Below are 26,173 nucleotides of genomic sequence, written 5' to 3'. Positions count from 1 at the left end.
TATTAGCCCTTTGCCAGATGAGTAGATTGCAAAAATTTTCTTCCGTTCTGTGGGTTGCCTGTTCACTCTGATGGTAGTTTCTTTTGCTATGCAGAAGCTCTTTAGTTTAATGATATCGCATTTGTCAATTTTTGCTTTTGTTGCTGTTGCTTTTGGTGTTTTAGACATGAAGTCCTTGCCCATGCCTATGTCCTGAATGGTATTACCTAGGTTTTCTACTAGGATTTTTATGGTATTAGGTCTAACATTTAAGTCTCTAATCCATCTTGAATTAATTTTTGTATAAGGAGTAAGGAAAGGATCCAGTTTCAGCTTTCTACTTATGGCTAGCCACTTTTGCCAACACCATTTATTAAATAGGGAATCCTTTCCCCATTTCTTGTTTTTGTCAGGTTTGTCAAAGATTAGATGGCTGTAGATGTGTGATATTATTTCTGAGGACTCTGTTCTGTTCCACTGGTCTATATCTTTGTTTTGGTACCAGTACCATGCTGTTTTGGTTACTGTAGCATTGTAGTATAGTTTGAAGTCAGGTAGCGTGATGCCTCTAGCTTTGTTCTTTTGGCTTAGGATTGTCTTGGCAGTGCGAGCTCTTTTTTGGTTCCATATGAACTTTAAAGCAGTTTTTTCCAATTCTATGAAGAAAGTCATTGGCAGTTTAATGGGGATGGCATTGAATCTATAAATTACCTTGGGCAGTATGGCCATTTTCACACTATTGATTCTTCCTATACATGAGGGTGGTATGTTCTTCCATTTGTTTGTGTCCTCTTTTATTTCACTGAGCAGTGGTTTGTAGTTCTCCTTGAAGAGGTCCTTTACATCCTTTGTAAGTTGGATTCCTAGGAATTTTATTCTCTTTGAAGCTATTGTGAGTGGGAGTTCATTCATGATTTGGCTCTCTGTCTGTTACTGGTGTATAAGAATGCTTGTGATTTTTGCACATTTATTTTGTATCCTGAGACTTTGCTGAAGTTGCTTATCAGCTTGAGGAGATTTTGGGCAGAGATGATGGGGTTTTCTAAATATACATTCATGTCATCTGCAAACAGGGACAATGTGACTTCTTCTTTTCCTAACTGAATACCCTTGATTTCTTTCTCTTGCCTGATTGCCCTGGCCAGAACTTCTAACACTATGTTGAATAGGAGTGGTGAGAGAGGGCATCCCTGTCTTGTGCCAGTTTTCAAAGGGAATGCTTCCAGTTTTTGCCCATTCAGTATGTTATTGGCTGTGGGTTTGTCATAAATGGCTCTTATTATTTTGAGATACGTTCCATCAATACCGAATTTATTGAGAGTTTTTAGCAAGAAGGGCTGTTGAATTTTGTCAAAGGCCTTTTCTGGAAACATCTATTGAGATAATCATGTGGTTTTTTTGTTTGGTTCTGTTTATATGCTGGATTACGTTTATTGATTTGCATATGTTGAACCAGCCTTGCATCCCAGGGATGAAGCCCACTTGATCATGGTGGATAAGCTTTTTGATGTGCTGCTGGATTCGGTTTGCCAGTATTTTTTGAGGATTTTAACGTAGATGTTCATCAGGGATATTGGTCTAAAATTCTCTTTGTTTTTGTTGTGTCTCTGCCAGGCTTTGGTATCAGGATGATGTTGGCCTCATAAAATGAGTTAGGGAGGATTCCCTCTTTTTCTATTGATTGGAATAGTTTCAGAAGGAATGGTACCAGCTCCTCCTTGTACCTCTGGTAGAATTTGGCTGTGAATCCGTCTGGTCCTGGACTTTTTTTTGGTTGGTAGGCTATTAATTATTGCCTCAATTTCAGAGCCTGCTATTGGTCTGTTCAGGGATTCAACTTCTTCCTGGTTTAGTCTTGGGAGAGTGTAAGTGTCCAGGAAATTATCCATTTCTTGTAGGTTTTCTAGTTTATTTGCGTGGAAGTGTTTATAGTATTCTCTGATGGTAGTTTGTATTTCTGTGGGGTTGGGGGTGATATCCCCTTTATCATTTTTTTATTGCGTCTGTTTGATGCTTCTCTCTTTTCTTTATTAGTTTTGCTAGCAGTCTGTCAATTTTGTTAATCTTTTCAAAAAACCAGCTCCTGGATTCATTGATTTTTTTGGAGGGTTTTTTGTGTCTCTGTCTCCTTCAGTTCTGCTCTGATCTTAGTTATTTCCTGCCTTCTGCTAGCTTTTGAATGTGTTTGCTCTTGCTTCTCTAGTTCTTTTAATTTTGATGTTAGCGTGTCAATTTTAGATCTTTCCTGCTTTCTCTTGTGGGCATTTAGTGCTATAAATTTCCCTCTACACATTGCTTTAAATGTGTCCCAGAGATTCTGGTATGTTGTATCTTTGTTCTCATTGGTTTCAAAGAACATCTTTATTTCTGCCTTCATTTTGTTATGTACCCAGTAGTCATTCAGGAGCAGGTTGTTCAGTTTCCATGTAGTTGAGCGGTTTTGATTGAGTTTCTTAGTCCTGAGTTCTAGTTTGATTGCACTGTGGCCTGAGAGACAGTTTGTTATAATTTCTGTTCTTTTAGATTTACTGAGGAGTGCTTTACTTCCAATTATGTGGTCAGTTTTGGAATAAGTGCGATGTTGTGCTGAGAAGAATGTATATTCTGTTGATTTGGGGTGGAGAGTTCTGTAGATGTCTATTAGGTCCGCTTGGTGCAGAGTTGAGTTCAATTCCTGGATATCCTTGTTAACTTTCTGTCTTGTTGATCTATCTAATGTTGACACTGGGGTGTTAAAGTCTCCCATTATTATTGTATGGGAGTCTAAGCCTCTTTGTAAGTCTCTAAGGACTTGCTTTATGAATCTGGGTGCTCCTGTATTGGGTGCATATATATTTAGGATAGTTAGCTCTTCCTGATGAATTGATCCCTTTACCATTATGTAATGGCCTTCTTTGTCTCTTTTGATCTTTGATGGTTTAAAGTCTGTTTTATCAGAGACTAGGATTGCAATCCCTGCTTTTTTTGGTTTTCCATTTGCTTGGTAGATCTTCCTCCATCGCTGTATTTTGAGCCTATGTGTGTCTCTGCATTTGAGATGGGTCTCCTGAATACAGCAAACTGATGGGTCTTGACTCTTTATCCAATTTGCCAGTCTATGTCTTTTAATTGGACCATTTAGTCCATTAACATTTAAGGTTAATATTGTTATGTGTGAACTTGATCCTGTCATTATGATATTTTATGGTTATTTTGCTCGTTAGTTGATGCATTTTCTTCCTAGCCTCGATGGTCTTTACATTTTGGCATATTTTTGCAATGGCTGGTACCAGTTGTTCCTTTCCTGTTTAGTGCTTCCTTCAGGGTCTCTTGTAGGGCAGGCCTGGTGTTGACAAAATCTCTAAGCATTTGCTTCTCTGTAAAGGATTTTATTTCTCCTTGGCTGGATATGAAATTCTGGGTTGAAAATTCCTTTCTTTAAGAATGTTGAATATTGGCCCCCACTCTCTTCTGGCTTGTAGAGTTTCTGCCAAGAGATCTGCTGTTATTCTGATGGGCTTCCCTTTGTGGGTAACCCGTCCTTTCTCTCTGGCTGCCCTTAACATTTTTTCCTTCGTTTCAGCTTTGGTGAATCTGACAGTTATGTGTCTTGGAGTTGCTCTTCTCAGGGATTATCTTTGTGGCATTCTCTGTATTTCCTGAATTTGAATGTTGGCCTGCCTTACTAGTTTGGGGAAGTTCTCCTGGATGATATCCTGCAGAGTGTTTTCCAACTTGGTTGCATTTTCCCCGTCACTTTCAGGCACACCAATCAGACGTAGATTTGGTCTTTTCATGTAATCCCATATTTCTTGGAGGCTTTGTTCATTTCTTTTTACTCTTTTTTCTCTACACTTCTCTTCTCGCTTCATTTCATTCATTTGATCTTCAATCGCTGATACTCTTTCTTCCAGTTGATCTAGTCAGTTACTGAAGCTTGTGCATTTGTCACATAGTTCTCGTGTCATGGTTTTCATCTCTATTAGTTCTTTTAAGGTCTTGTCTGCATTGATTATTCTAGTTATCCATTCATCCATTCTTTTTTCAAGGTTTTTAGTTTCTTTGCACTGGTTACGTAGTTCCTCCTTTAGCTCTGAGAAGTTTGATTGACTGAAGCCTTCTTCTCTCAACTCATCAAAGTCATTCTCCGTCCAGCTTTGTTCCGTTGCTGGCGATGAGCTGCGTTCCTTTGGAGGGTGAGATGCGCACTGATTTTTTGAATTTCCAGCTTTTCTGCACTGCTTTTTCCCCATCTTTGTGGTTTTATCTGCCTTTGGTCTTTGATGATGATGATGTGCTGATGGTGTTTTTGTGTGGGTTTCCTTTCTGTTTGTTAGTTTTCCTTCTAACAGTCAGGACCCTCAGCTGTAGGTCTGTTGGAGTTTGCTTGAGGTCCACTTCAGACCCTGTTAGATGGGTATTAGCAGTGGAGGCTGCGGAAGATAGAATATTGCTGAACAATGAGTGTTGGTGTCTGATTCTTGCTCTGGAAGCTTTGTCTCAGAGGTGTACCCAGCAGTGTGAGGTGTGAAGTGTTGGTCTGCACCTAGTGGGGGATGTCTCCCAGTTAGGCTACTCAGGAGTACAGGGACCCACTTGAGCAGACAGTCTGTCCGTTCTCAGATCTCAACCTCCATGCTGGGAGAACCACTGCTCTCTTCAAAGCTGCCAGACAGAGTCATTTACATCTGCAGAGGTTTCTGCTGCTTTTTGTTTAGCTATGCCCTTCCCAGAGGTGGAATCTATAGAGGCAGGCAGGTCTCCTTGAGCTGCGGTGAGCTCCACCCAATTCCAGCTTCCTGGGGGCTTTGTTTACCTATTTCAGCCTCAGCAATGGTGGGAGCCCTTCCCGCAGCCTCGCTGCCACCTTGCAGTTAGATCTCAGACTGCTGTGCTAGCAATGAGGGAAGCTCTGTGGGAGGGGGATCCTCTGGGTCAGGTGTGGTTTATAATCTCCTGGTGTGCTGTTTTCTAAGACCGTTGGTAAGGCGCAGTATTAGGGTGGGAGTTACCTGATTTTACAGGTGTTGTGTGTCTCAGTTTCCCTTGGCTAGGAAAAGGAATTCCCTTCCCCCTTGCACTTCCCAGGTGAGGCGATGCCTTGCCCTGCTTCAGCTCTCGCTGGTCGGGCTGCACCCCCTGGTTGGGCTGTACCCGCTGACCAGCACTGACTGTCCAACATGCCCCAGTGAGATGAACCTGGTACCTCAGTTGAAAATGCAGAAATCACCCATCTTCTGTGTCGCTCACGCTGGGAGCTGGATGCTGGACCTGTTCCTATTTGGCCATCTTGGGCGCCCCCCCCCCACCCCGATTCCTGACATTTTAAGAAAGAAGATTGTCCAGAAGCAATGATTCTTCCACAGTGGTATAGTTTATACATTATAGTGACATTACTTGGCCAGCCCTTGGCATTAGTGCATTAGGGAATAATGGCACTTATTTCTCAAATATTTTGTGATTTAGGGATGTCTTCCCCTTGATTATTCCAAGTTAATAATGCTTTGTTCTTTGAATTTGTTTGGTATGACCGTATTTAGTCCATTTACAGACTGAGGTAATGGGATAATAAGGAATAAGAGGGATCCATTCAGAGATGGTCAAACAGGACCATGTTTGAACCAGTGAGCCTCTGTTATAAAATACTCCCTGAAAAAGAGTTGTTACTCTTTGCTTCAAGAAATTGTCTTGATCTATATGTCCTAATTTTTGACTGCTTCAAATCATTTGGGCTTTTGCCCCCTTTACTCACCTCTCACCAAGCCTCCCTTCTCCTCTGTGGAGCTACTTGTTTTTCTAGTGTTTTTCACTCACCTTTATTACAGTATTATCGGGCTGAGTACTTAATTTTTTTCCCTGCCTTCAGTAGAGATGGAGTACAGCTGTAATCATCAATTTGTGGAAAGATGCCGGATGCGGTGTAAGTCCTGTAATCCTAGCACTTTGGGAGGCTGATGCAGGTAGATCATCTGAGGTCAGGAGTTTGAGACCAGCCTGGCCAAGATGATGAAACTGCACCTCTACTAAAATACAAAAATTAGCCAGGTGTAGTGACGCGTGCTTATAATCCCAGCTACTCAGGAGGCTGAGGCATGGGAATCACTTGAACCCAGGAGGTGGAGATTGCAGTGAGCGGAGATTACACCACTGCACTCTAGCCTGGGTGACAGAGTGAAATTCCATCTTAACAACAACAAAAATTTGTGGAAAGATTCCTGGGCTTGAAGTTGTTTAGGTTAAATAAACCCTAGCCTTTTAACCTTTCTTTATAAATCGTTTCCTGTTTCCTCAGATCATTTCTTTGTGTCTTTTTGGCACCTTGGTCTTAATTTTTCCCTCCCCTCCCCTCCATCTTTTGCCCTCCCTTCCCCTCCCCTCTCCTTCCCTTTCCCCTCCCCTCCCCTCCATTTCCTCCCCCCTCCCCTTCCTTACCCTCCCCTCCCCTTCCCTTTTCTCTTTCCCTTCCCCTCCCCTTCCCTCTTTCCCCTCCCCTCTTTCCCTTCCCTCTCCTTCCTTCCTTCCTTCCTTCTTTCCTTCATTCCTTCCTCCCTCCCTCTCCCTCCCCTTTCCCCTCCGCCTCCCTTTCCCTGTCTCTTTCTCTCCTTTCTGACTGCGTCTTGCTATGCTGCCCAGGTATTATAGCTCGCTGAAGCCTCAAACGCCTGGGCTCAAGTAGTCCTCCCACCTCAGCCTCCTAAGTAGCTGGGACTACAGATGTGTGCCAGCATGCCTAGCTTGGTTTTTCTTTTCCTTTTGCAGTCTGTGGTTGCAAAAGGAAAAGCCCTTCCCAAACTAGATCCATCCTTCTGTTCAAGTTGTGTTTCCCCCCGTGAACCCTCTTCTCTAGACATCCACAACTCTTCAGTCTTCCTGCACCATTGTGTGTGTTCCACACCAGCATGGCATGCTCTTTCCCCTTCTCTGTCTGACGTCATCTTTATTATCCTTTAGACTGTGCTCCGATGTCCTCTTTCCTGTCCAGACACTTCCCACTTCTCTGCTGCACTACTTGTTGTTTCACAATATGTGCCTGTGTGTATTATTTTTAAACCTGTATTTTGGTATCTGGCACACTCTTTGACACTTAGTAGTTCCCAGATATTTCTGAATAAGTGAAGGTTTGATCATGGCTGAAAACTTAATACTTTCTCTCTGTCTTTCTGTTTCTACACACATTCACAAAAATTTTAGAAGGATTCTGTTGTATACCAATTAAAAAAGTAGTTTTGAGGAGAATTTTGAAAAGTTAAGCATTTTATATGTCTGTCTTTTTCTTATTTACTGGTTGATCTTAAGCAAGCCACCTAGATTTTTACCTTACCTTTTTTATTTGTGAAATGTAGGTATGGTATTTGTTGCCCCCCGCCCCGAATGTTTTCAAATGCCTTAAAAATCTGCAAATGTAAAATCTAATTGCATTGTGTAGTTGTACTACTTATATTCATAAGTTAAAGTATCAGCAGCTCATGGGGCCAATGTAGTATCTTCTGTGTATTTAAGGTATAATTAGAGCAGGTTAGATTATACCTTTTATTCTAGAAGATAATCTTAGAAAATTTTTCTGCTGTGAGATACCATTCACACATCAGTATTAATTCTTCATCCCTATTGTAAATTGCAAAGTATAAGCTTTGTGGATAGTGAATTATCCTGTCATTTCTGCATATTGTAATTTGTGGGTAACCTTAGTTATTTTTAAATTTAAAAATGTGTCTTTTGGGCGGGGTGCGGTGACTCACGCCTGTAATCCCAACACTTTGGGAGGCCGAGGCAGGCGGATCTCTTGAGGTCAAGAGTTTGAGACCAGCCTGGCCAACATGGTGAAACCCTGTCTCTACTAAAAATATGAAAATTAGCTGGGCGTGGTGACACATGCCTGTAGTCCCAGCTATCGGGAGGCTGAGGCAGGAGAATTGCTCAAACCCAGGAGGTGGAGGTTGCTTGAGCCGAAGCTGAAATCGCTCCACTGCACTCCAGCCTGGGTGATAGAGCGAGACTCCGTCTCAAAAAAGAAAAAAAAAAAATGTGTTTTTTGAATAGATAATACATTCACATTGGATATTTTAGGCAAAGCCTTTGTCCTATCCCAGTATCTGTGTTTTTTTGTTTTTGTTTTTTCCCCTGCAGAAGACAAAGTGTTAGTAGGTCTTATTATATTCTATGCAGCATATAATAGAAAAAATGTGTGTGTGTATATTTACATGTATATTTTCTTTACTTAACCAACAGAAATAGTAGCCTATTACATAGTATTCTTTATTTTGCATTTTCAGTGAAAAAATGTATCTTGGAGCTTGTATTAGGCTATTCTTGCATTGCTATAAAGAAATACCTAAGGTTGGGTAATTTATAAAGAAATACCTAAGTTGGGTAATTTATATAGAAAAGTGGTTTATTTTGGCTTACAGCTCTACAGGCTATACAGGAAGCATGGTGCCGGTATCTGCTTCTGGCAAGGGCTTCAGGAAGCTTACAGTCATAGTGGAAGCAAAGGGGGAGCAGGCATGTCACATGGCAAGAGCCAAGAGCAAGAGAGAGAGGGGGAGGTCCACGATTCTTTTAAACAACCAGATCTCATGTGAACTCACTGAGCATGAACTCACTTATCACCAGGGGGATGGTACTAAATCATTCATAAGGGATCTGCCCCTGTGATTCGCACCTCCTACCAGGCCTTATCTCCAACATTTAGAATCATATGTCAGCCTAAGATTTGGAGGGGAGAAACATCCCAGCTGTTTCAGAGCTCATTCTATAAAATATATAAACAGCTTTCTATTTTTTTCTAGCTGGATAATATTCCATTGTGTGGATGAGCCATAATTAGCAATTTCCTATTATTTCTAATCTTTTACAATAGACAGTGCTTCAGTTACTAATCTTACACATATAGGTGACCATAAATTTTTAAGGTTCTTTGGCTATTTGGCCAACATACGGAAGAAAGCCTTGAATTTTATAGTAAGCAAATATAGGAATTTTAACAGTGGAAGGATGCTGGACATTTTAAACAAAATTTCTTATCTGAGAATGTTCATATCGTCTAAATTGTCATCCACAGGGAGATATAGAGAGTAGATGCTGAAGCTAACCAGTTTAATTTTTGAATAAATTTGATCATAAAATATATAAGTGCTACATTTTCCTTATTGTTGCCAGTGGATATAATAATTTCTTGTATGACAGAAAACATAATTTTCTTCATTTGCTTTATTTCAAGTAGCAGAACTTTGTGGTATGTAGTGATTACGAAGACTATACTTTGTACCGTTTATGTTAAAAAAAAAAAAAAAAAACCCAACAAAATGAGAATCCATTTTAAGAAACAAGCTAATTAAAAACAGGAGACTCAAATAGCCTCCTCCTCCTCCAAAATGAACCTCAGGGAATCTTCTGAGACAGAAAACCATCTGTGTCTTTGGGACCTAAAGGCAAGAATGGGCCGGGCGTGGTGGCTCATGCCCGTAATCCCAGCACTTTGGGAGACTGAGGCAGACTCATCACTTGAGGTCAGAGTTGGAGACCAGCCTGGCCAACAAAGTGTAACCCCCGTCTCTACTAAAAATACAAAAAAATTAGCTGGGCTTGGTGACACGTGCCTATAGTCCCAGCTACTCAGGAAGCTGAGGCAGGAGAATTGCTTGAGCCCGGAGGCAGAGGTTGCAGTGAGCCAAGATCGCACTACTGCACTGCAGCCTGGACAACAGAGTGAGACTCTGTCTCAATCAGTCAATCAATCAATAAATGCAGGGAATGACTTTGGGTGAGACACTTTGGGTCTTCAGTTTCCATTATTTAAATTTCTGCTTGTGTCTGACTTCTCTTTAATTGAAGGCTTATTGGAATCTAAAGGTACTTTGGGAACTGAGACACACCATGATTGCTTATCTTTGCTTTAGAAAAATAATTCTAAAACTTTATCTTTCCATCTTGCCTATTTATCTTCTAGCCTACTATCCTTCAGGAACTGAGAAAGCAAGAGGGGGGTGGATAGAAAAAGCCAATAGTGAGAAACAGCCTTCTATAGAATAGATGTTTAGAGAATGTAGATTATTGAGTTTTCTCGGCATTTAGAACAGATTTTGAAAGCATGAAAGAAAGATGGAAGGAAAAGTAGATGTGCCCATCTCTTCCAGCCTTATAACTTGCTCCTTTGTCCTGTGCAAGTCTAGTTGATAAAATTCCCTTGGAACACGTCTGGAAGCCCCCCTCCCACCTGAATCCAAGCCCACAGTTTGAGAAACAGTGGCTTAGAGCGGTTTACATTGTATAGTCTAACTTTGAAAAAGACTTGACATTTGCAATGCTCTGGTTGTCTAAACTTCAGGGAGTGTCTGGGAAAGGGTCTGGCTGTGCTTGAGAGACTGTTCTCTTCAAAGGAATAGTTTCATGTCCTAGAGTGTTCTCTGTTCAAAGCTGAGGCAACATGAAACAATTGTAAACTAGTTTTTGTAGCTTCTGTAAACAAAGAAATGGATTTAAGAGCCCTAAAATGTTCTTTTCATCAGTAAGGAAATTTGAAAAAAAAATTATTCCCTAGGGAGGGTGAAGGAAAGAAGGGGACCACAAAAGAAACACAGTAAGGAAATCATTATCACCAGTCGAATGTGAATTTTGAAATGAAGTGAAACTGAAAATAAAGTGCAAGATATATAGTAGTATATAGTTTTGTAGACCTTTCAGGAATTGTTTTGAGTTTAGATTGGTTTTGGTTTTGTTTGTTTTTGTTTTTACATTGACTGTATCCTGAAATAAAGAGTCCCAAAGCAAGGAATTTTCCATTTTTCTTTCCTTAGAATTTTTTCCCCCTGAACTGTGCTGGCTTCTAGAAGGCTCATGCAACCATTGTTACAGTTGCTTAGTAACAGGATTGTGAATAACAAATCTTGCTCTCCTGCAGAACCAGGTATTCAGTTTTGATATTGAGGTGTCATGACAGCCTGTAATTTCACCTCAACTGCTTCCCCTATTTCTTGTCTTAATGTGCTTGGTAGGAAGGTTATACTCTGGATAAACTAGGCTAGCACTTGATTTGTATGCCTTCTGTGCTCTTAAACAGGGAAGGGACCTGTATTCAAGGTATTTGGGAATATAAAGTGTGTTAAAGTGTGGGAAATTAAAGTGTATTTTCTGAGACTTCTAAGTCTGCCTTTTAATGAAATTTAGCATAGGATATTAAAAATTCTTGTAGTGGGTCCTAAGGAACTCTGTTGGATCCAGTGAGTCTTTGATCATGGGTTGATAAAGGTTCAGTGGTTAAAAATGATTCTGAGAATCATTTGGAGTTAAGATTTAGGATGATTTATGGAGAAAATTCTTGTCTCTCAGAGTCTTCTTTTTTATTGATGACCCTGTTCCTTGGGAAACTTAATTGCTTTCTTATGTAGGAAATGACTAGCAACTGTATTCATATCTTGTTATATTATTAAAGCTTTTCTGTATTATTTAGCTTCTTTCTCTTTATTTTATTTGGCAGGAGAAGAAGAACCAAGGAAGGATGCCTTTATGAGGTTTCCTCCAAGGTTTAGGAAAGGCAGCACATTTTAATCTGCAGCTGGGGTGTCAGAGTATTACTACCTGAATTTGACATGGTTTCAAGGTTTATATTTATATTGATATTATGGCTTAACTCTTATTAGAGAGTGACAGAATTGCTAGTCCATGTCTGTTTCCCCATCTTGTCTTTTAAATATTCCTTTTAAGCTTATTAGCTTATTTCTAGATGTTCTTCTTCCTTTTGTTCCCCAATTCTTTTTTTTTTTCCCCTTGAAAATCCCAGAATTTCTCTCAACTTTCAGTTCCTAATCACAAAAGTGGTTCCAGCCACTTTTCTGATCTGGGACATTCTGCCCTATTTTTTATTAAGTTAGTTGATCTGGTTGAAGGCTTTGCCACAAAATCTTCCATTGTAGAGTCATGTGTTTATGCTAAGATGTTTCTAGGTGATTTAAGAACAGTGGCTGCTGAACACATGTTACTTTTATAATGGAAAAATGCTTCAGAAGAAATCAGGCCGTTTTTGGTACATAGAAGACAAATGAGTGCAAAGGACTTTGTTACGCAAAAGCTCAGTAACATTACATCTCAGATTTTATTTTAAAGAAGCTTTTTTTTTTTTTTGGTCATTCATTTAAGCATGGATTTCTCAGAACTGTTTATTTTGCCCTTATCGTCTTGTCTCTGTTTATCTCTCTCATACAGTTTTATAGTTTTCTCGTATAGTTTTATAATGAATTTAGACAATGATTATTTTTCTAGTGTTTATCATTCTCTTATTTGCTAATGACTTACTATGCTTAAGACTGATGAATTATCTTGTTCAGGGATCTGAAATCATTTCCAGTTAAAAAGGGACTTAGCCACGTTTGTTCCCATGACACCTAGGGATGCATCCCTCTTGGGATGTTATGTCATTCTCTTCAACCCAAACCCTTTTAATTCTACCCCTAAATATCTAAAATATGGGTACATTCTTGTACCTCATGTTTGGTATATTTTGAAAGCAAAGAACCAAGCATTATTTGTAGTCTTTCAAAAAGATACCCAGCATACATGAGCAGTGTTTAATGTTGCAATGAAATAATTCCCAAACAAAAGGAATCTGATACATGTTATTCATATGCACAGCAGTAATCATGCCATATTACCCTAGCAAAAAGCAATTTGCCTGAGTGTTTTCTCATTAGTATAGTTGGTAGAACTTGACTAAAAATTAAAAAATTTTTTTTGAATCTTCAGTGTTATCATTGACCCGTACTCTCTCTCATTACAAGCTAACTATCCCCTATCTGAAATGCTTGGGACTAGAAGTGTTTCAGATTTTATATTTTTTGAATTTTGGGATATTTGCATATATATAATGAGATATCTTGGATAGATCCAAGTCTAAACACAAAATTCATTTATATTTCATGTACACCTTATACAGATAGTCTGAAGATAATTTTGTACAACATTTTAAATAACTTTGTGCATGAAACAAAGTTTTAACTGTGTTTTGGCTGTAGCCTGTCACATGACTTCATGTGTGGAATTTTCAACTTGTGGTGTCACATCAGTGCTCACAAAATTTAGGATTTTGGAACATTTTAGGATTTTGGATTTTTTGATTAGGGATACTCAGTCTGTATGAGATGTGGGTCTTGGCTCTTATGCCTAGTGAAAACTGTGGCACCTTTTTGCATTGTCTCTTGCTTCTGTGCTTGTGGATTAGTTTTGAAGTTTCCTTTGCTCTCTTTAATGGTTCTTGAGTAAATTCATTTTTTCCTGGCACCTGCCCAAGAAAGGACTTATTCCAGCTGATCTTTATTGTAGGCTTTCAGCAGCAGTTTCCTAAGTGTATTAGGCCTCTTTGGGCTACTAGTTACAGAAATCCACTTGAACTAGTGTGAGCAAAAATGGATTAATTTTTTTGATAAAGCAGTATCTATCTCATAGGACCCAAGAATAAATATGCACCTAGGCCTCAGAAACAAATGGGATATAAACTGTGTGTTTTATTCTTCTTTCTTCCTGCAGACTTTCTCTGCCTCCTAGTTCACAGGGCACCACCTGCTCCTGGCTTAACATCTCATATATGAGGCAGCCAGACTGAGATTGGAATTTCCTGGCCACAATTACAGATTTCCAATGGCAGGACCTGGAGCTGGATCAGTCAGCTCTTCCAAGTGTTAGTTTTCTAGTGCTACTGTAACACATGATGATAAACTTGATGGCTTAAGACAACAGAAATTTATTATTTCATGATTTCATGATGACTTGCAGCCAAAAACCAAGGCGTCAGCAGGACTGATTCATTCTGGAGGCTCCGTGGGGGAATTTGTTCTATGCCTCTCTACTAACTTCTGGTGGGATGCAAATCTTTGACATTCCTTGTTGTGTGGCTTTGTAACTTCAGTCTCCACCTCTGTATTCTTATGGCTGACTTATCTGTGTATCTCTGTGTCTCCAATACAGTATCCCTGCACTTTCTCTGTAAGGATACCAGTTATTGGATTTAAGACCCACCTAGGATGATATCCCAAGATAATTTATCTACAAAGACCCTATTTCCACATAAGGTCACATTCATAGGTACTGGGGGTTGGGATTTAGATGTATCTTTTGTGGGGACACAATTTAACTCTCTACTCACTGTGTCTTCATTGTGTGAGCATATGTGTGCTAGGATCACTTATATAGTAACCATATGATTGCAGAGGGTGTGGTAATTTTCCAAAACAGACAGGAAACTGGAATACTATTCCTGATGAGTCCTCTGCACTGGGACTGAATTTGGAGGAAAGCCACATGGAAGTAGGTGTTTCTCAGCTGTTCAGCTCTAGCTTTGAAACATAATTGTGCTTAAATACAAGTGACTTAACATTAGATCTATGTTTCTCAGACAGAGATAGAAGGATGGGAGATTGAGTGAATGGAGAATCAGTGTCAAATATAATTGTTTAATTGTGATGATGGGATACTGCCTTGACTTCCCCAATCCCCAGAATATTTTCTTTAAATTATAAATTATCTCTCTAAACAGCAGTAATCATAGAAACAACCACTGCTTTGTTTTCTAGGGGAAGAGGGTTAAGGAAGAAAACTAGCCTTTCTTGAATATAAACTATGTGCTGTGCCTTATGCTTTAGAGCTTTACACAAAATTCCCCACTTAATTCTCAAAACAACCCTGGGAGTTTGGGGGAGACTTTTTCTTAGGTGGGACTGTGTTCTTTTCTCGGGAGGACATAGTATCTGATTTTTGATGATGTTAGCAGCTGTTGATGCTCAATGACTAGGTCCATTAATTCATTAGGGATTTCAAATGGTGATATTCTAATTCCATTTTTTTCTTCTCTTATTACCTGAAATACTTCTATAAAGAGAATCTTCCCCATATCTACTGTTTGGTCACCCAGAGGTATAATTTATATAGGAAAGGCAGGATATATGTGTAATTCTTTTATTTACTAAATTCCAAAATAATGATTTTTTTAAGCCTCCGTTCAGTGGTGACCAGTTACATTTTCTTATAAAATAATTATAATGAACTTATGGATTTAAACATAATTGATGTATTTCAGTCCTCTTCTCCTCTATTTTTAAGGCTGTTTTTTGATCCACTCTTTAGAAGCAGCTTGAGAGAGGAGAGGGGAATTTACAAAGTTTCACAAATCTTATTGCTGTTCAGTGATTTTCATATATAACAAGTGAGTTAAGATAGAGGGGAGTGAAAGAAACAACATATTCCAAATAGGACTTCTTGTCTCTGTCTTATATTAAGTCATAGGAACCATCTAATGTTCCTAAGAATCTCTTAGGAATTAATTTGCAGGGTGGTAGATTTAGCTATGTCATGGGCAGTCTTCATAGCAGTTAAATCTCTGCATACATCTGAATATCTCTCTCTTACTTTTCTTATTCCATCAGGAATCTTAAGTTGGTTTTAATGTTGTAGGAATGTATATTAAGATAAGTTAAATAAAAAAAAAAACATAACAACAAAAGAACTACTTTCATTTCTGGCTGAGCTCAGTGGCTCATGCCTGTAATCCCAGCACTTTGGGAGGCTGAGGCGGGTAGATCACCTGAGGTCAGGAGTTCAAGACCAGCCTGGCCAACATGGCAAAACCCCATCTCTACTAAAAATACAAAAAAAATTAGCTGGGCTTGGTGGTGCACACCTGTAATCCCAGCTACTTTGGGAGGCTGAGGCAGGAGAATCTCTTGAACCCAGGAGGTGGAGGTTGCAGTGAGCTGAGATCATGCCACTGTACTCCAGCCTGGGTGACAGAGCAGGACATCATCTCCAAAACACCACCACCAAAAAAGTACTTCATTTCCCAATAGAATTCATTGCTTGATAATATAAGGATATTACATGAATTTCATCATCCCAGTATTTATAGTTATCCTGTTTGCTAAATGTCTGATCCCTTAAATGAAAGGCCTTTTCGAAACAAAACCAGTAATAGCATTCATATTATTTTGTAAAAAACTAAATAATGAAGTTTGATATTAGAGATCAGATACATGAATTTCAATGTGCATGTATAAAGTCAGGTAATTATAGAACTAGAAATACCTTCAGAGGTTACCTTTGGAGCCAAGCAAGATAGTACCTGAGCTGTATCCATCCATCCATCTATTAATTAAACATATATGTATATATGTATGTATGTATTTTTTTGAGACAGAGTTTTGCTCTTGTTGCCCAGGCTGGAGTGCATTGGTGTGATCTCGGCTCACCGTAACCTCTGCCTCCCGGGTTCAAGCGATTCTCCTGCCTCAGTCTCCTGAGTTGCTGGGACTACAGGCATGTGCCACCACCCCGGCTAATCTTGTATTTTCAGTAGGAACAGGGTTTCTCCATGGTGGTCAGGCTAGTGTTGAACTCCCAACCTCAGGTGATATGCCTACCTCAGCCTCCCAAAGTGCTGGGATAACCGGTGTGAGCCACTGTGCCTGGCCAGTTAAACATATTTATTGAATATATTTATTTATTATTTCATTTTTTTAAAGTTCTGGGGTACATGTGCAAGATGTGCAGGTGTGTTACATAGGTAAACATGTGCCATGGTGGTTTGCTGCACCTATCAACCCACCACCTAGGTATTAAGCCCAGCATGCATTAAATCTTTTCCCTAATACTCTCCCAAGTATATGTATCATCTCGTATTTCTGTGCTAGGTGCTATTGTACCATGGTGAGGAATGCAGACATAGTTATTATAGTTATTGCACTTATGATGCTTTTGGTTTCGATGGAGAGATTGCCATAATTGCCTAGTTACAGAAACTACATTCAAAGTATACTGTGTTGAGAATGCCTTTAATATGAAGATTTGACTTAGTCATGGTGGTAAAAGAAGGCTTTCCCGAGGAATTGACACCTAAGATGAGACTAAGGAGTGAATGAAAGATGTCTAGGCAAACAGGAGTGGGTAGAACTTTCCAGTTACAGGAAATAGCATGTGCCAAGTTCCTGTTGTGGGAAGGAGGATGGCTATTAAGATGACCTGAAAGAATGCTAAGAGTGAGGGGAGAGTGGTATGAAATGAAGCTGGGAAGGTAGGTGGGAGTCAGACAGTGCAGGGCATAATTGACAATCTTGATGATTTGGGTATTTATCCTGGGTGGAGAAGGAATGTACTGAAGTGTTTTATCTAGTGGGTGTTAGTGATTCCACAAAAGGCCACTTGGAGTGCAGTATGAAGATTAAAATTGAAAGTATTGGGTTTGGGGTAGGCACCTAGATGGGATACACAGAGATTAGGTGGCTGTTGCTGTAGTCGAGTGAGAGGTGATGGTTACTTGCACTAGAGATGGGGGAAGTAGAGGAATTTGTGTGATATTTAAGGGATGAAGCATTCGTGGTGTATTGAATATGTAGATGACTGAAAGGGGTATGTCAAAGGTGACTCCTTGATTTCTGGCTTTCTTTACATGTAGATAGGGAACATTAGAAGACCAGGTGTTGAATACGAGGCACAATTCAGATGCTGAAGTGGAAGTGTCTAGTAGGCAGCTGGATATGCCTTTTTTTGTTGATAACCCCTGAACACATTATACTATGAATAAGTTAGGCATAATATCTAATCAGTTCTTTTTTGCCCTGATTAAAGTCTTTACCTTGATTTGTTAATTAACTCTTCTGGGTACCTGTGTACCTCAAACTCATACAGTCTGCTTGTCTAAAGTCTAATTCCAGTCCCTGAACGTGTTCCTCAGAAATCTGCTTTTTCAAATTAAATGACATGTTTTTGTGTCTGTGCTAAACTGTAACTGAATACAGGTCCTAAGCAAAAGACACCATGGTTATTTCATTGTTTATTTCAATTTATCCTCATACTGTCTATCCAGGAGATCAGGTTTAATTTTTCATTTGTGTTCAGGAAGTCCTTCCTCACTGGGCCAGGCACAGTGGCTCTCGCCTCTAATTCTAGCATTTTGAGAGGCCAAAGCAGAAGGATTGCTTGAGCCCAGGAGTTTGAGACCAGCCTAGGCAACATAGTGAGACTCTGTCTTTACAAAAAGTAAAAAAATTAGCCCGGTATGTGATGCACACCTATAGCTCCAGATACTTGGGAGGCTTAGGTTCAAGCATCGCTAGAGCCCGAGAGGTCGAGGCTGCAGTGAACTATAGTGAGCTATGATTGCACCACTGTGCTCCAGCCTGGGTGACAGAGCAAGACCCTGTCTCAAAAAAAAAAAAAAAAAAAGAAAAAAGAAAAAAAAGAAAAGAAGTCTTTTTCACACTTTGAGATTATAAATATTTTTTAGCTAATACAAAATAAAAGTTGTGCAAACAGTGGAAATTGTAGGTAATGGAAGTAAGTGGTGAAACTACTTTTTGTCATCTTTTTCTTTTCTTAAAAATCACTTTTGTTATTGAGCCCTGATGAAAAGTAGGAAATGGCAGGACTGGAAAGACTCAGGGCTAATAGGGAGTCTTAAAGTTTCCTTCACATCTTGGTCTTGGTTTCTGCTAGGATATAGAGAAAGCCAGGGTAACCTGAAGTCAAATTTTTTTGACATGGAATTAGGAACCAACTAACTCCAGTGACATTGGAATCCCATTCCTAGACCTATAAAAAAAATTATATGTACATATGCCAGGTGTTTTAGAATTGAATATTTCATTCACATGTATTTTGTTTTAAAACTTTCATTTTTCCACTTAATATGTGATGGTGATTTTTCCATGTCACATGCATAAATCAGTTTGCAACCTTGTTAACAGCTGTATTCTGTTTAAGAGGAGTCACATTTTAGTCATTTTCCTAATGACAAACATGTATTTTTTTTCTCTTCCTCTTTAAAAGATAACACATACAGTATAGTTTCTTCTTCTTCTTCTTTTTTTTTTTTTTGAGATGGTCTCACTTTGTCACCCAGGCTGGAGTGCAGTGGCGTAATCACGGCTCACTGCAGCCCCAACCTCCTGGGCTTAAGTGATCCTCTCACCTCAGTCCCCTAAGTAGCTGGGACTACAGACTCATGCCACCACACTTGGCCAATTTTTGTATTTTTTGTAGAGATGGGGTTTTGCCATATTGCCCAGGATGGTCTCAAATTCCTGAGCTCAAGTGATCCGCCCACCTTGGGCCTCCCGAAGTGCTGGGATTATAAGAATATCTTCTTCTGAGTATAGGTAAGGGTATATCTGTAGGATGGGGTCATGGAAGCAGAATTTATAGGAAAAGGGGTATGTTCATTTAAAATTTTCATAGATTCTGTCAATTTGCTCTGCACAAAGGCTGAACCAACATATCAACATGAAAGTGCTTATTTCCCCTACCTACTCTTTAACACTGAGTATTATGAATCTTATTCTTCTGTGGTTTGTGTTTCTCTATTCTCTGCTCATTTTCCTATTTTATGATCTGCTTTATTTTGTTGCTTTTCTTATTTTGTGGACATGTATGCTGTAAACATTTTATCTTAGACTGTCTCTTAACTTTGTTTTCTCTCTGCCCTGAAAACCTTCCCTACCGACTTTGCTGAAACTACCTGGAATTTTAGTTACAGATTTTTCTTTTTATTTTTTACATTTTTTCCCCATAAATCTTTTCAGAACAATTTGCTTTAATCTTTGTAGTCACATTTGAAAAATGATTGTATGTTCTGATATTCATGCATCAAAGTTATTTGTAGTCTACATACTTTTTCTTCCTTCCTCCCTCCCTCCCTCCCCTCCCCTCCCCTCCCCTCCCCTTTCTTTTCCTTCCCTGAGACATGTCTTTCTGTCATCCAGGTTTGAGTGCTGTGGTGAGATCATAGCTCACTGTAATCTCAAACTCCTGGGCTCAAGTGATCCTCCTGCCTCAGCCTCCTGAGTAGCTGGGACTACAAGTGTGTGCCATCATGCTTGGCTTATTTTTTAAGTTTTTTTTTTGTTTTTTTGTTTTTTTGTTTTTTAAGAAACGGGATCTCTCTCTATTGCTCAGGCTGGTCTCAAACTCCTGACCTCAAGTGATCCTCTGGCTTCCAGCCACCAGAGTAGCTGGGTTTACAGGCATGAGCCACTGTGCCTGGCCTCTTCAATTTTTTTTTATCTTTTAAAAGAATAACAGCTTATTGAGATTGAATTCAAATATTATAAAATCACTTTCAAAGTATATAATTCGGTGTTTTCAGTATAGTTACAAGGCTGTGCAATCATGCATTCTAATTTAACTGGAGAACCTCTTTAAGAAAAGTTTTCCGAGTTTTATGTGTGAAAATATTTCTTTTGTTCTCGTATGTTACTCACTTTTTTGGGGGGAGATGTTTGGACTTACTGAGTTTTATAAGCCTTTCTCTTACAAATCCACATGCATTGCTTCTCTCAATTTCGTTGTTTGTAGACGAGAATGCTGATGCCAAATTAGAAATGATGCAGTTCTAGTTGTTTTTATTTTATAATTTTTTTTTGTTTTATAAAATTTAAGAGGTCATAGGATTTTTTTTTTAATCCTTTGAGAATTGTCGGCAATTATTTTATTTCAGAACTCTTGCTTAGTACTTGGAAGCTTTTTCAATTTGAAGACATAAGTCCAGTGAAATTTTCTTTGACTTTTGCTTCTCCAGTGGTTATGTTTTCTTCTAATTCACTATTTTGAGTTTTAGCGTGATTCAGATTACTGTAACCTCTTTATGAAATCATACCGAATTCAACAATAATTTTGATTTTGCAGGAGTAGATCTCAGATCCAGAATAACAAAGGCTTGAAAACAAGAAAAGCAGATTTTGCGATAAGAGATGGAAAATACTAGAGATTTTTAGGAGTTAGGGTGACTTTGTAGTTAGCTTTAGGCAAATTCCAGGCTTCAGCATTCATTAACTCTGATGCCTGTGCTTACACAGCTTCATCTGTAAAGAGGGAAGAACATTATTATCTTTATGTTATAGTATAAGTTTTGAATTATCTCAACTTTTTGAAAAAGCATGTAATTTACTAACATACTATTCTTTGTTTTTTTTAAACAACATAAGAGATGGGCTTATGATTTTTGATTATAAAGATGAGGATGTTGAGATCTCTAAGCATTAAGTGACTTGCCCAAGATTCCCTAGTTAATTCGAATTGAAGTAGGGGTTTAAATAAATATTAACCTGAAAGTATCCCTCTCAACCCAACTGAAATATGTAAATAATTTATTAAACATAGTACTTATTAATATACATAATGTCTATTTCAAGTGGGTTGAGAGGGATAGTCTCAGTTAAATTTAAGGCAAATGTGTAACCATTTGAATGGCTCTCTATGTGTAATTTGATTGATGCCATCATCTTTCAAAAATTATAATCTACTCATGCTACACTCTTGCTGAAAATACAGCATAGACTCAGCTATCTACGCAATAAAATCTGGATCCACAGATAAGAGTGAGACCTAACTTAGTTTAAAAAATTGGAGTTCATTTATCAGCATTGGTGATTTGTGAATCCCTTGGAATTAAAAGTAAATGTGATGTCTATTCTTTTCTCTTGGATTCCACTGCTTTCATAAAAAGGTAGGAGACTATAAAAACCATAGATCTGTTATCTGCTATCTCTAGAACTCTAGTCATATGATGAATACATAATTAAGGAAAACCAATATAGTTTCACATGCAAAAAAGGATTATTTAATTAATTCATATTTTTTGGAAGAAATTCAGTCAGAAATTCGGTCAACACTGGTCATTTCAACTAATCATTAGGCTCAGAGTACGGTCTTACGAGGTTACTGGGTGAAGCCTGGCCTTTCTTCAGTAGCATATAAATAGCTTAAATCAGACTTGAAAGCTGATTTTCAGTTGTATAGACATCGAAGGCTAGAAGACAAGAATGCTTCTAAACATATAGTGACTCTTTCACCAGGACAGACCAAAGTAGACTCCCTATGATAGGCTTTAGTCAGATACTAGATTCTCAGAATTGCTCACCCAATTAGTGATGATGAGATCTTATATTTCGTGGTATCATATAACATCTAGGCACAGGCCTGGGTCAGAGCTGCAGGACTGCCTCCCTGAGACCTGGTAAGTTAGCTTACAAAAATCACATATTTGGAGGAGTCAGATCCCATAGAACTTCTGAGGAGGCTGTATGAACTCTGCCCTGTGACTGAGTCCAGACATTTATAACTAGGTATAGGTTCTTGATAAATTGGTGATAGAGCAGTTACGTTGAGGGATCTCCAGGTCTTTGTAAAGGAAGGTGTAGTGAAGGGTTGTGAAGAACTAGAGGATATACTGGGAGATACCCGTCCTTATAGTCCAGAGTTCTCAGTTATAAAAAGGTTCTGATTCTGAAAAAGTAAATGTTGTGAAGAATTGCAAAGAAAGAATTTATTTTAAAAGTCTGGATGTTGAGGTATCTTTTTCGTAAGCTCTGGCGTAAGAGGAGTCTAGAAATTCAGTGTCAATTGAGAAGTTTCTCAGAAGAATGTGAGCAGTTCCAAAGGAAGAAGACAAGGCCATACCTTGGTTACCAAGGAGGTCCTCAAGGAGATGCCATGCAGTCAGACCTTCTTAAGGCAATACACTTCATTCTAGTTTACAAAAAAATTTCCATTTTAATTTTCACTGAGTTACAGTGGGATTCACTGGCCATTTTGTGGGCCAAAGTACTATAGAATTGACACAGTACCAATGTATAGCATGGGAGCAAGCCAAATCTCGATTTGACATCCATTGGAGAACACACACAGGAGATAGAATCTTTATGGAGAAGGCTTCATGAAGTGTTGATACCTCTGTGTTCACCAGAGGATCCACACAGGAGAGAAACCATATACATGTGACATATGTCATGAGAGATTCATCCATGAGTTATACTGCATGGTCCTAAGAGGATCCATATGGAAGAGAAAACATACCATTGTAGATTGTGAATGCTTCAGCTGCAAAAGAAATCTCCATACTCCCCAGAGAATCCATTTAGGCACTAAACCATTTGAGTGTCTATAGCAGTGCTGTGAAATAGAAATATAACTTTAGCCACAAAGGCAAGCCACATATGTAATTCAGAATTTTCTGGTAGCCACATTAAAAAATCAGAAATAGATGATATTTTAATAACATATTTTATGTAACCCAATATATCAAAAATACTATTTCAACATGTAATCAATACAAAAAATTATATATGGTATTTAATATTCTTTTTTTTGTGTCTGTCCCAAAGTCTTTTAAATCTAGCATGTATTTTGTACTTATAGAACATCTGAATTTGGACTAACCATATTACTAGTGCTCAGTAGCCACATGTGGCTGTTACTGTATTGGATTGTGCAGGTCTACTAAGTGGCCAGACCTTTTGTCAGTTGGAAAACTTTAAATGCCATAAAAAAATACACTCAGTAACATCTCACATAAATGCCACAAATGATACCTAATTAAGTCCAAGTAGTGTTCTAACCCAAAAATAAAGTTAACATTGATTTCTAATCAACTATGTTCTGAATAGTAAATGACATAGTAAAAGAACTTAGAAGAGTGCTTAACTTATGGTAATACTCAATAAATGTTAACAAGCATAATTAAGCAATAATTACTTTTTGGCTGGGCACAGTGGCTCACACCTATAATCCCAGCACTTTGGGAGGCTGAGGCAGGCGGGTCACCTGAGGTCAGGAGTTTGAGACCAGCCTGACCACCATGGTGAAACCTCGTCTCTACCAAAAATACAAAATTAGCTAGGTGTGGTGGCACATGCCTGTAATCCCAGCTACTTGGGAGGTTGAGGCAGGAGAATCACTTGAACCCAGGAGATGGAGGTTGCAGTGAGCTGAGATAATGCCGTTGCATTCCAGGCTGGGCAACAAAAATGAAACTCCATCTAAAAAAAAATTACTTTTTAAATTTAACAAATAGTGAGTTTTTTGTTTCTAAGATTTTTTTTCTATTTTCCAGGGAGCTCTTTAAGAAAGGCAGCCTATTTTTCTTTTTGATATGTTTATCCTCTTATCTCTTACAAAAATAAGGAAAAAATTTAAATTGCTATTCCCTTTCTGTTAGCTCTGTTTTAATGGGAGTTATTTGCTGTAATTGGTTCCCTGGCCCACTTTTTAGAGTGGCTGATCCATTTCATATATTTGGTTGTTTTTCATGGTCTGCTAATATTTATAAATGAAAGATTTGGTCATTCGGTGCGGGTAACCAATGTGGTCACTGCTTGAAATTATGTGGGCAAATGTTTGTTTTTTCCTGATTGATTTTCCCCCAAGAGTGTGTAGGCAGATGATTGATAAGTTTGTGGTTTGATTCTTTGGCTCCATTTCTTCTCCTTTAAATGTGTTGGATGGGTTTGGGCTGTACTGTAGAATGAATTGAGTGCCTGTGGGTGGCTACTGTTTAATCTGGGTGGCAAGTATTAAAATTATTTTAAAATGATAGGATTAACACCTGATTAGAATATTCACTTTTTATCTATAACATTTAACATGCTATATTTCTTTACAGAAATACACATGGCTTGATAAAAGCCATTATGAAATTACTACAAATGCAAGCTCTTAAGGAAGGACAAGGTGGGGAAAGGAATATTCAGAATATATATACCATTAGGTAAGCCTTTTCTCTTTTCATTTTTTTTCTTAAACAAATGTGAATTTTTAATGAAATTATTAACTGTGACATGATAATCCATTAAGAATTAGTTATTTAATTCAGCAGGATATGCACACAGTGATTGCGGGTGTTGACCTCTCAGGAAGTTAGCATTTCGAAGACTCAGAGAATTGAGATACAGTTGACAACATGATGAGTATCACCAGTGTGGGTTTCAGGGTTGCTAATTTGGAATTGAAATCTTTTACCCAAAACTCAGATTATTCTGTTTGCTCTAGAATATGTAACCATCCTCACAGTACTATGAAAATGGAAGACTTCCTTGAACAAAGATACTTAAAGCAGAGGGGATTTAGGTTAGGCAGTTTGGTTATCTGCCTTGCTATAAAAAGCTATAAGAGACTGCTATTTCCAAGTGACTTAGGCCAAGGTCAGTAGTTAGGAGTGTTGATTTGCCTTTTCTTTGTCATCTCTAGAATGTAATAAGGTAGAATTGTTTTAAAAAAATAAAATATACACAGCAGCAATAATACTACAATGCACTGGATTTTCTTGGGGGGTTGTGGTCAAGGGAGGGAATCATACTCCCTTGTGAAGGTGACCTTACCTATTGCCTTGAAGGACCCAGGAAACCATCTCTTAAGAGAGGGGCTCTGAGTTACAGAGGACCCAGAAGATACGTGTAATCAGTGTATGTTGCCTTAGGAACTCTGTTCAGTGAGGCATTTCAGAATGTGTTTGCTTCAAAAGAATGACAGCATGGAACCATAAAGAAGGGCATTGATTCATGTGGGGAAGATGGCTTACATGGGCTACGGTGATCAAACAGGGAAAGGAAATGAGGTGCTTTTGTTGTTAGCCACCACTGAATTGATCTTATAGCACCTTTAGTCTTCAGTATTTGACACCACAGGTATCAGAAGTGCGAGAGTCTGTCTCCAAAATACAGAGGGGTGTCTATTACTTACCTGTATTTATAGTGCTTTCTTTTTGATAATAAGTAAGTAGTATCTCATATACTGTATATGGGATGGTCTGTGTCATGGTATATCTCATATACCATGATCTTTCCTATAATTTTTAGTGATATTTGTGATCTCTTATTTTTATGAGGATATTATTGTTTAAGGCAGTTTTTTAAACAAGGTCAAGATTTGCATTTTATATTTTTTTCTTAACATATTTTGTGAATGTCTTCAAACATACAAGTTGGAAGAATGTGGTACAATGAATTAACTGATTTATTTTTAAGGGAAGCAAAAGGAAAATTTTTTTTTTTTTGAAAATACTATGGAAACTTGAGGTGTGCAGAGTAAATTGGTAAACATGCTTTTCTTTTTTTAACTAGTGGTGTCCTTTGTGATGTAAGGATTTATTCTTTATCCATTGCCTTGACTAGAATTGAGCCTGCAGAGTAAATAAGCGGATGTTAATATTTCTGGATAAACATCTGCACTTCCTCCTTTTTAGAAAGAAATTCAAACTCTTGGGCTAGAGTGCAGGATAGAAAATAATTCAATTTAGTTGTTGTTAAGAGGGGCTTATTTATTTTTAAATAGGGAAGCTGTTGAAGTTTTTAATTGAAATTTTTATGTAACAGTTTTATGGAGATATAATTCACATATGACTGACCCATTTAAAATGTATGATTCAGTGACTTTTACTCTATTCACAGAGTTATGCCACCATCACCAT

The 26,173-nt window shown here is 38.4% G+C and overlaps 1 protein-coding gene across 5 annotated transcripts in view; it reads left to right on the top strand.

The window, feature by feature from the left end:
• The window catches only part of FOCAD (focadhesin), a 317,972-nt gene that overhangs the window by 41,945 nt on the left and 249,854 nt on the right, over positions 1-26,173 (top strand). For all 5 annotated transcript variants that reach the window (XM_023191713.2, XM_023191709.2, XM_023191710.2 and 2 more), the window contains one exon: positions 24,371-24,475. In XM_023191713.2, coding sequence (XP_023047481.2) covers positions 24,371-24,475 — 105 coding nt within the window. The remainder of the gene's footprint in view (positions 1-24,370; positions 24,476-26,173) is intronic.

The sequence above is a fragment of the Piliocolobus tephrosceles genome, chromosome 14, assembly GCF_002776525.5.
Source record: "Piliocolobus tephrosceles isolate RC106 chromosome 14, ASM277652v3, whole genome shotgun sequence".
NCBI classification, from domain to species: Eukaryota; Metazoa; Chordata; class Mammalia; order Primates; family Cercopithecidae; genus Piliocolobus; species Piliocolobus tephrosceles.
This window is presented reverse-complemented; position numbering and strand designations above follow the sequence as displayed.